Source organism: Apium graveolens, chromosome 2 (assembly GCF_009905375.1).
Source record: "Apium graveolens cultivar Ventura chromosome 2, ASM990537v1, whole genome shotgun sequence".
Taxonomy (NCBI): domain Eukaryota; kingdom Viridiplantae; phylum Streptophyta; class Magnoliopsida; order Apiales; family Apiaceae; genus Apium; species Apium graveolens.
Window position 1 is genome coordinate 8,794,526 of NC_133648.1, and position 11,410 is coordinate 8,805,935.

Below are 11,410 nucleotides of genomic sequence, written 5' to 3' on the forward strand. Positions count from 1 at the left end.
GGCATTCAGTTATATCTTGGTGACTATGTGAAGCTATACATATGGGATGAGCATGTATCATGCCATAGCCAATTTATCTATTTGCCAAGATGAATTTCAAACTCATCAAGAATTTAGGGTATCTTGTACTGCGTTTCTTCTAAAATGTTTTGAAGTCTGTATACTGTCAAACAGTTTAGCTAGTTCCGTATACCTCATAGTCCCAAAAATTTCTAACCAAAACATCACAGTACAAGAAACCTTAAAATATCACATAAGATTCGGCTCAAAAACCTCATTTTAGTGGAAATTAGTACTTACTATTTGTTAAATACAAAAGAATTATACAATTCATTTCGAGATAAAGTATTTCAAATACCCGGTTTGATAAAGCGTATCTCAATGATATTTTTGTCCGCATATCTTAAATTTGATATTAAGGTCATCAATTTAAAAAAATGTGATAATTCTGGTTATCGTCCTGTTAAATATATTCCTATTTATTCTGATTTACAGTATTTTTAAATCAGAAAGTGAGAAAAAAGAATTGAAATCTCAAACCTGAACAAAGTGAAGTTGCTTGCAGAGTTGCAAATGACAAGAAGTGACACCGTTTAGACAAAACACAAGAACTCCCCTTATCTTCAACCTTAAAACACTCCCAGACATTTTATTACAAAACTCAAACTCCAAAAATGTCAATTGTTTCAAAGCTTATAAACCCTCTTCACTTCACCTTAAACCCACCAAATTCTTGCCCAAAATTCCCATTTTCAAGCTACAAGCCCCTCACTATTCAATGTGCTAAACGGACCAAAAGGACTGGAAAACAAAGATACCCATCTGAGAAAAGGAAGCTCAAGCTAAAAACAGCTGACCCATTAAGTGTTGATACCAAACTTGATGGGTTTTGGAGGTTGTCTAAGCTCCAAGTTTCAGTTTCTGATGATCCTGGCAAAGATTTTCTTGGCCTTTCTGATGCTTTGCTTCAAGAAATTGCTAAAGTTATTAAATTTCCGGTAATTTCTTGATACATTGCTACAGATTGTGCTTGAATTTTATGTTTTTATGCCATTTCTTATGTGTATCAGTGTCTATAGTTTATTTGTGTGTGAGAGAGAGAGGGGGGAGAGAGAGAGAGAAGGGGAGAGAGAGAGGGAGAGGGAGAGAGAGAGAGAGGGGAGAGATAGAGATAGATAGATAGGGAGTGAGAGAGAGAGAGAGAGAGAGAGAGAGAGAGATTCTTCTTTCTTTCTTTCTGGCTATATGAGTAATTTGAGTATTAATAGTTTGTATCAATGAGGAACCTTATTATTTTTAGTTTTCAGTTTTTTACTAGAGAACTTGAAGAAACTTGAAGAAATTAAATTAATGACTCAAAATGTTTAGCTTTGTATGTATTTTAGTTATGTAGTGTTCCTTGATTGCTACTGCATTGTTGTGTTTCAAACTTATATAGTTTCTTTTTTGGGATGTAGGTGGCCTCCATGTTGCCACCAGAAGCCTTTAGTGTCATTCGGAAATCTTTTGATGCGAGAAAGGTTGGTACTTAAGCAAGTCATGCTATGATTTTTCTATACACGCCTAGATATGCACACAAATGTTTTGTTTATAATCAGATAAAAAGATTTATATACTTATTTGTTTTGTGATGGTTCTCAGATGCAGAAGGAACCAACCTTTGTGTATACAGTGGAGATGGATGTTAGCAAACTCCTAAAACTAGAACCACGTACTTGGGACTTCATTGCTGAGTTGGAACCAAGAAGGGGACTAATCGATCATATGCCTTATGAAAAAGCTTCTGGTGATTTAATAAGTATTATAAATGACAGTAGAAAGACCAGTGAAGCTACAGCTTCTGTAGAAGGTGCCAATCACAGTTCCCCAGGAGGGTCACACAAGGTTCTAACTGTTGAGAAGCCAAAAATTGCCATTGTTGGTAGTGGGCCATCAGGCTTGTTTGCAGCTCTGGTACTTGGAGAATTTGGTGCTGATGTAACCATACTAGAAAGGGGTCAAGCAGTTGAACAGAGAGGTCGTGATATCGGTGCATTGATAGTTCGGCGAATTTTACAACTGGACAGCAATTTTTGCTTTGGGGAGGTTATATCTTAATTTTCTTTCTAGATCAATGTGTTTTAATCTTTTCTCTTAGATCCTTGTAGTTGTAGTGGTCATCTCTGGAAGGAATGTAACTTTCATAGTGTACCAACAAGCAGCATAATCACTTTTTGTAGAATCATATCGCAATACAGGAAGCCATTAAGAGCGATGAAGTACAAGTCAATAATTGTTTGCTTTCTTATATAAACGTGAAAAACTCTTGCATAGACAATTGTAACTAACTATATATATTAGTATATTACCAAGCAATTGAATACTCGAGCTGACAGTTCTTGCATGCAGTTTTATGAAGTATTAGTGAAAAAAAAAATCTAAGAAGCATCACCAAAATTTGAATTAATTTATTAATTGTATATAATGGTTTACTCTCTTCTCTTCCCTCTCTCTCTTCTCTCTCTCTCTCTCTCTCACACACACACACACACACACACACACACACACACACACACACACACCCTCACAGTCACTTACTTTCATGATCTTCACCTTCATTAGTTATCATTATTTATGAAGGACTTATGGGTTACAGGGTGGTGCAGGTACTTGGAGTGATGGGAAACTAGTCACTAGAATTGGCAGGAACAGTAGTAGCGTCCAGGCGGTGAGCATCCTTATGACTTGAAAAATATCTTGTTTCCTATCTTATGCATAGAGTAATGTTCTAAGTGGTTAAGTTATTACCCTTCTCAGGTTATGAAAACTTTAGTTCGATTTGGAGCTCCTGAAAGTATCTTAGTTGATGGAAAACCACACTTGGGAACCGACAGATTGATTCCACTACTTCGCAATTTTCGCCAGCATCTACAGGAATTGGGGGTAAGTAATCTCTCCATATATGTCAGAATTATTTTGATTTAACCGTGGTTCTTTTACAGATATATGAATATTATATATATATATATATATATCTGCATACTCAGGTCTCTATCCGGTTTGGAACGAGGGTGGATGATCTGCTTGTAGAAAATGAGCGTGTTGTGGGAGTCAAGATCTCTGATTCAAAAGAAAGATTACAGATTGATAACCAGAAGTTGAATTACGATGCAGTTGTTCTTGCGGTGGGCCATTCAGCACGTGACATATACCAAATCCTTCTTACCCATGAAGTGGACTTGGTTCCAAAAGATTTTTCAGTAAGTTCTGTTGATTTGGTTAATCAGTACTAATTGGTTCTATCTACTTATTTTGTGCTCCAATTATGTGTGCTTTCAACTAAAACAGAATAAGGTGAGTAGTTTGAGTGACTAGGCTTTACTTAAGACAACTCATAATCGGGTGCTTCATGAATCCATAGTCTGGTTACTCCTGTACTGGCACTGCTACATGACTGCAGCAGCAGGGGTAATTTGGTTCAAATTTCTCTTATAATGCGAACTTCGTTCCATGAGGTTTTGGAGAGTCATTGTTTGCTTAACTTAACCTAGAAAGATTGGCTTTTGTTTACTTCATTTCTGCACTGATGTAACAGTAAGGAAACAATGTGTGAAGAGAGTCATCCCACCTCAGTGAATATGTTTTGTTGTCTAATTGAATATATATTCTTGTTTTGCTGAGAGAGAACTTTTATAAGATAAGGTTGGAAAATAAATAAAATCCTAGGTCTTAATAGAAAATATCACTACATTCTGGATTGTGAATAAATTATAAATCTACTTATTAGACTTACTATTAAGTTCACAAGCCTCAGTTGATGAATGAATTGTGTGTGGTTTTTAGTTGATGATAGTACAACTTTGTTTCTCGAGAACCTCTCAGTTACGTTACACGGTCTTGTGCATTTATATTGTCTTGCACCTTAAATTGAACAATTATATTTGTTTAAGGTAATATAAGTAGTTTCTTGATGTTAACTTTGTGATTACAGTTCTCTCATTTCAATTTGTGATGAGCAGGTTGGTCTGCGGGTCGAGCATCCTCAGGAACTAATAAACAGCATTCAGGTTTGTAAATTATCTATAAATTTTTCAGGAATTTTTTTCTTTTTGTAGCGATATTGGTGCCTGTGTTTGCTGATTATATTTGTATTAGCATTTTTCTCTTGTTAAATACAAACAATATGAATCTGTCTGTAAATGTGTGTATATGCGTGTCGTGGGCATCAGACAGATTTTGGGTTAAACTCAGTGACTTAATGTGCAGTACTCTGAATTGTCTGACGAGGTTCGCAAAGGGCGTGGAAAAGTACCAGTTGCTGATTACAAAATTGTTGATTATGTTGATGAAAATAATAGCTCAAGAGCAGTTAAGCGTAGTTGTTATTCATTCTGCATGTGTCCTGGCGGGCAGGTAAAATTTTCTTTTCTGGTAGCCCAGAATTCATACTTAACAATATTCAAAGCCTGCAATTACATTATGTTGCATTTACATTATTATTAACTGCAATAGTCAAAGTTGACAGGATGTCTGAGTTTATGATTAAGTTCTTTACTTTGTATGTTATGTATAGTATAACTGTATATCTACTAGAAACAATTAAAAAAAGAAAGTATACTTTCTATAAATATTAAGATGTTGAATTAGTGAATTGACATCAGAAGAAGCTGAAGGATATTACTGAAAATTTCGTTTCTAAGTTATTTGAATGGTTATTTGCAGGTTGTTCTCACCAGTACTAAGCCATCGGAACTCTGTGTTAATGGCATGTCTTTTTCTCGGCGTTCATCTAAATGGGCGAACTCTGCTCTTGTGGTTACTGTCTCAGCTGAGGATTTCAGTTCCCTTAATTTTCAGGGACCTCTTGCAGGGGTTGACTTTCAGGTACTATTTGGGTCTTTGGTTCAACTCCTAGGGTTTATAATTGTGAGCTGTTTGCTAGTAAATTGTTTCAATGCTGGGACAAGTCAACTTTAACGTTTCCTAAAGCACCATCTACTAGCGACATTTAAAAAATTCCTATCTTTATTAGTTGCAGATTATATTTTGTGGCGGAATCTAAAAGTATTTAGAAATTGTATATATAAAGCTTGATCTTAGGCGAAATCTTTATCAGTTTATTTTGTAGCATTGATGGATTGTAAATATTTATACTTAATTTTCTTGACGTTAGCAGTTTTTCTAATTTCTTTAATGGTTGTTTAGACCATTAGTTACAATTTGTATCATTATTTTACAGAGGGAACTCGAGCAAAGAGCAGCTTTACTGGGAGGGGGCAATTTCGTAGTCCCCGTGCAAACAGTTCCTGATTTTCTGGGTAAAAAGTTATCAGGTAGGGACCTATTACTGTTTTCAGTTCTTCGATCATTAAATACAATGTTGATGGTATCATTTTGTCAGCAAGTACATTGCCGTCGTCTAGTTATCGCCTAGGAGTGAAGGCAGCAAAACTTCATGAATTGTTCCCTTCTCATATTACAGAGGCATTGCAGCACTCCATTGCAATGTTCGACCAAGAGGTTACTACTTATCTGCTTCCAGTTTATCTCCTTGATGATTTTTACAGTAATCCTTACATTTCTCAACTGATAAATTTCAGTTACCTGGATTCATTTCCAATGATGCCCTTCTTCATGGAGTAGAGGTAGTCTTGTCTTCCCTCTTTCTGCTTCCTCTCATCGCTCATTTACTTTTTGCCTTCAAAATTATATGGGGCTGTACAATCCGAACATTTAAAACATCTTTTCGTTTGAACTAGTTCACCTGGTATAGGATTTGTTTGAACTTGTTTATCTAAAAAAGTTAATAATGTGAAATCATTGTCTTACTAAAAAAACTCACAATATTTTGGATTGAACATATTAAAAAAAAACAACTTTGGATTGAAATACTTTCTTGGTTCAGACAAGAACCAGTTCTCCAGTCCAGATCCCCCGGAGTGGCGAGACTTACGAGTGCATGTCATTAAAAGGTCTTTACCCGGTTGGTGAAGGTGCAGGTTATGCGGGTGGGATTGTCAGTGCAGCTGTTGATGGCATGTTTGCTGGTTTTGCACTGGCAAAAAATTTAGGTCTGTACCAGGGCAGCATGGAGTCAGTTTTGGGCAAGGCTCAGAATGCTGGAGTTGCAAATTATTAAACCCCTATGCAAATACAGCTCTAGGAAAAAAGAAGTTAGGCAGGTTAGGAAGTTTAAATTAGTTTAAAAGAAAGGAAAGATTCTCTTTTAGTTTAAAAAAAGTGATGTATTTATTAATCTGATAATATATTTGTAGGGAAGTCTATATATTCTTTTATGCATTACAATAAAATTTTGGGCCCTCATAAGATTCATTAGAAATTATATTTTGATAATAATAAATTGGAATTTATAAATCTACATATACTGATGTAAATAAAGATTCTTTTGAATCAGGTTTTGGGCGGTGTGCCCAAGCCAAGTCAGGTAAAGACATAAACAGGGACTGATAATATTATATACTGCATTGTAATAATTTTATAATGCCATCTGCAGATGAATCCACTAGTTAAACCTAGCAAACCACACTGATTGACCTGATGCTGTTCATCACATTATTAGTTTATCTATACAAAACACAAATATCATCACAACTCAACAATGGCGGCCTCTACTCAGACCTACTTACTCCACTCACTACCTTTCACACACTCTCACATTAAGCCGAGAAGAAGCCGATTCATTACGCATGCATCCTACAACATTTCTGGCAGGAAACTACGTGCTGCTGTCATTGGAGGCGGCCCTGCTGGATCCTCTGCCGCTGAGTCTCTTGCTAGCGGCGGCATCGAGACTTTCCTGTTTGAAAGAAGCCCGTCTGGCGCCAAGCCATGCGGCGGCGCCATTCCACTTTGCATGCTCCACGAGTTCGATATTCCTATCGAACTCGTTGACCGGAAAGTTACTCACATGAAGATAATCTCACCAAGTAATCTCACAGTTGATTTTGGTAAAACACTTAAGCCCCATGAGTTCATTTCTATGCTTAGACGTGAAGTTCTTGATTCGTATCTCCGAACACGCGCTGAATCTAAGGGTGCTACCATAGTCAAAGCGCTTGTCACGAATCTTGAAGTTCCGAGAACGTCAAATGAGCCGTATGTAGTTAATTATATTGCGGATAATGCACGGAAGTCACTGGCGGTGGATGTTGTGATAGGTGCTGATGGTGCTAATAGTAAAGTAGCGAAATGTATTGATGCAGGGGATTATGCTTGTGCGATTGCGTTCCAGGAACGGATCAGGTTGCCTGATCATAAAATGAAGTATTATGAAAATCTCGCGGAAATGTATGTGGGGAGTGATGTTTCCCCTGATTTTTATGGTTGGGTGTTTCCTAAATGTGACCATGTAGCGGTTGGAACAGGGACAGTGTGTTCGAAACAGAACATAAAATTGTTTCAAAATGGTATTAGAAGCAGGGTAACCCCGAAGATTCAGGGCGGTGAAGTAATTAAAGTGGAAGCTCATCCGATACCTGAGCACCCTAGGCCAATAAGGGTACGAGGCCGGGTAGCATTGGTGGGAGATGCAGCAGGGTACGTGACGAAATGCTCGGGAGAAGGGATCTATTTTGCAGCGAAAAGTGGGAGAATGTGCGGGGAAGGGATAGTACGAGCTTCGGAAGGGGGTGAAAGAATGATAGGAGAAGAAGATTTGAAGAGGGAGTACTTGAAGGAATGGGATGGGAAGTACATATTGACATTCAGGTTTCTAGATTTGTTGCAGAAAGTGTTTTATGGAAGTAATGCAGCAAGAGAAGCATTGGTTGAATTGTGTGGAGATGAGTATGTGCAAAGAATGACATTTGAGAGCTATTTGTACAAGACATTGGCAAATGGGAATAGATGGGAAGATGTTAAGATGCTTAGCAATACAATTGGGAGTTTGATAAGGTGTAAGATTGTAGGTACTCAAATGCAGGGTCTTGACCTTGCTAAGTTAGCCTCAACTTTTTAATCTTCTTGTTGTAAAATGTTTGTACTCCCGGAGATTTGAAGCCGTAACCTACCGTTAATAACACTTGATCGTCGAGTTTGATCACGGGAACACACTTGACTATCGCGTCAAACACAGTCTTCGATCATAACTCATTATTGTCATGCTTTGAAATGTAGGAGTGTAAAGTTAAGAAATAGTGTTGAGGGCCTTGAGGCTTGAGTTTCTGACAGCACAATGGTCCCAACCATAATGATGAGGCCCATATGGAACCACTAATAGTAGTCTCAAGTGAACGGACTTTCTTTTTTAAAAATTGTGAATACAAATGATGACCAAGTTTGGACCACCTGAACTTAAGGAAAATGGGTAATAATTCAACTACATGCCTCATTCTAGCCTTTTCCCCAGCCAACCATAATATCAATCATATACTAGTGTCTAATATAACTTCTCACTAGACAAAATGGTCCGGCACTAAATTCATTCTCTATTCATCATTTATAATAATTTTACAGATATTTCTAGATGTTGTCAGGACCTTACAAGTTTACAACTGAGTTGAAAATGTTTAGAGCAAAACAAAATTAGCATAATTTTTTTATAATAATTTAATTCAAATCGGATGAAGAAAACAATAACGTACCCACGTTGAATAACTCAACTGGTTGAGACTACGACTTTAGGGGTTTAGCATTCAAAAATCTAGATTCAATTTCAGGTGAATGTATGGACAGATTTATGTAGTGGGTCATGACGGAACACTTTGGAATAAAAAAATTAAACATATTTTTGAAAATGCATAAATTTCTTTTGATTGAATCTGGAAACGTCAATTACAATGATTAATGAGCTACACTAAATATTATTACAAATCAAATGATAATTTGATATCTGTCGTTAAGTCGTTATCATTGTTGCAAGAAAACCATGCAACTGAAAACAAAAAATTGACCAATCTCTCATTTTATTTGTATTTTTGATGTCGATCATGGATGCAAATAATGTGTGTACAAAAACTGAGCAATCATCCTAGCTTTTTCGTAATTTATATTAAACACGAATGCGAACATTTTACATGCAACTCTAGAATAAAATAAAAAAGAAATCGTACTTATGAATTGTAATCAGAAGTAACTTGTAATCCAATAATAAACTCCAAGGTAAGAGGCAAAAGAGGGGGTATATGTGAAAAGTGTGTTTTAGCTAGGCAAGGCTAGGCTCCGCCACGACGAAGAAGAAAGTGAGAGATGCTTTATAAAAAGTTTAAGAGTGATTTGATGTTGCATGTTCTACTTGATTTTCTATTGTCCCACTGCTCCTTTTTTCTTAGATGCTTATGTGGGTTATGTTGCTCTCCCAAACACGCTTTCATTGTACAACATACATGGTTGTTCTTTGTTTCTCTTGCCCCCTTGTCTTTTCTCCTCATTATTCATTTGTTAATGGTGATTATTATTGGGCTAACTAGTTGTACAATTTTATTTTTGGGCATATTTCAAAAGGGTTCAATATTTAAAAGTAATCGGTCGCTTAAAGCTTATATTAGTAATTTGCCCCTTCATAAATGATGTGGGACAAATCTCAATTCCCAAGATTCTACCCTTCACGTATTGGACTTGACATCTGTTGAATCTGTTACCTGATTGTGTGATCTGCTCCCCACTTATATTGAAAGTCTATCTAACTATTTGCCTCTCCCTAGGTCCATAATAGAAAATCTGTTAGCCTCCTCCTTCAATCATCATGAAATTAGCTTATCTGCCACTTCCTAAATCTCTCTTGGAGTCCGTCTGAAATTATTATGAAACTGTACCTCTCATATCACTTATTGGATTTGTTAAAGCAAACCCTAACTCAAGATTAGTATGATATGTTCACTCACAGTTTTATTTTTAGGCTTATTACAGAAAATCTCATATCAGTAACTTGTCATCCCCAAATAATGTGAAACAATTTCCGACACGAATGTAAGTTAATACTCCATCCATCTTATTAAATTCTTAATATTTGAAATATAGCGTTTGTGACGCATTTTAAGACTTTTATCTACTATAATTACATAAATTATTTTAGAAACTTTTTTAATTGGAAAAAAAATAAATTTTCAATTTTTTATTTAAAAAAATAAAATCTTAAAAATAAGTCATGAAACTATATTAAATAAGAGCCTTAGGCTTCATTTAGGAGCGCTGTTGAGAAAAAGTGCTGGTGAAAAAAATGTTGTCAGAAAAATTAGATGAATATTTGGTAATTTTTTTTTAATTTATGCATATTTCGAAATATAATATATAAAAATAATGTTTTTGAGATGGTTTGATAGTGAAAATAATAACTACTTCTTGTAAAAGCTAAAAATATCCTTTTCCAAAAGCATGAGGGACATTTTTTTGCCAATGATAGTTTTAGACCAAAAACACTTTTTCAAAAACAACTTTTAGAATTTATCAAATACATTTCTGACAATTTTTCAGCAAAAACTGTTGTAACTGTTTGTAACAGTAATACCAAACAGGCCTTAATATAAGTGTCAAACTTTTCATTTTAAATATTAAAAACCTACAGGTAGCGAAGGAGTATATAGGTACCAAAATTGTGTCTAAGGGCTTCACGGTATAACACTTTTCTTTTCAAACATTTTTTAAAATAATACATTCCCCTAATTTACTTACTTTTCACCTCAACAAATTACTTACTTTTTCTCTCATATTTATATATTTTTTTAATTTCTCTATACCCAACTTAAATGTTAACAATTAGGTGAGATGGAACGAAAGAATATTAAAAAAATTGATCCCCAAATTATTTTATATTTTTCTGATACTTTACACTGTAAAGTTGACATGAACCCGAATTTACTCTATTTTTTCAGTTCGGTGCCCCACTTTTATTTGGTGTATATGTTTGAAATGGTATAATTGTTATTGTTAATTAAGAAAAAACATAATAAAATACTTTCTTTATGGTAAAGCAATATTTTTTGACAAAATGTTAAACCAATATTATCATTAAACAAATATTATCATTAGGAACGGAAATATCGATATTAAGATAGGCTCAAACATAAACTTATGTGACAAAAAAATGTAGAGAAAACTGGATCTGAGGTTGTATTCAGGGATCTAGCATATTTTTTGGGTGAGCGAGAATCGAACTCAGATTACAGAATGACAAGAGATAAACCCTTAATCATTTGAGTTATCTCATCTCGCTTTTCAGGATCTAGCATAAATTTATAAGAATTTTGAGTACAATTTTTAATGGGTAATTTTGTAATTTAAAGTCAACCTCCTGTATTTACAAAAATAGGCCTACTATTATATAAGAAAATCTTTTAACCTCAAACACAACCCTAAGGACAACATCACGGACGTGCATCCCAAAAATATACGTAGAAAATGGTTGTTACCAACCAACAAAAGAAGCTTAAAGCGGTTATTTCTTTCGGGAAAATTAATAATAATCAAAGAAGCT

General features: G+C 35.3%; 2 protein-coding genes across 2 annotated transcripts; both read left to right on the top strand.

The window, feature by feature from the left end:
• Positions 1-540: 540 nt before the first annotated feature.
• On the top strand, positions 541-6,282 carry LOC141706872 (uncharacterized). The gene is made up of 13 exons (XM_074509747.1): positions 541-998; positions 1,458-1,520; positions 1,642-2,085; positions 2,636-2,707; positions 2,797-2,922; positions 3,027-3,239; positions 3,999-4,046; positions 4,246-4,392; positions 4,702-4,863; positions 5,219-5,312; positions 5,381-5,499; positions 5,580-5,624; positions 5,885-6,282. Exons 1-13 carry the CDS (start codon positions 675-677, stop codon positions 6,116-6,118), a joined length of 2,091 nt encoding a protein of 696 aa, XP_074365848.1. The 5' UTR covers positions 541-674; the 3' UTR covers positions 6,119-6,282.
• A 136-nt stretch (positions 6,283-6,418) lies between these two features.
• LOC141706873 (geranylgeranyl diphosphate reductase, chloroplastic-like) lies at positions 6,419-8,249 on the top strand. Its single transcript, XM_074509748.1, has one exon. It carries the CDS (start codon positions 6,599-6,601, stop codon positions 7,955-7,957), a length of 1,359 nt encoding a protein of 452 aa, XP_074365849.1. The 5' UTR covers positions 6,419-6,598; the 3' UTR covers positions 7,958-8,249.
• Positions 8,250-11,410: the final 3,161 nt, after the last annotated feature.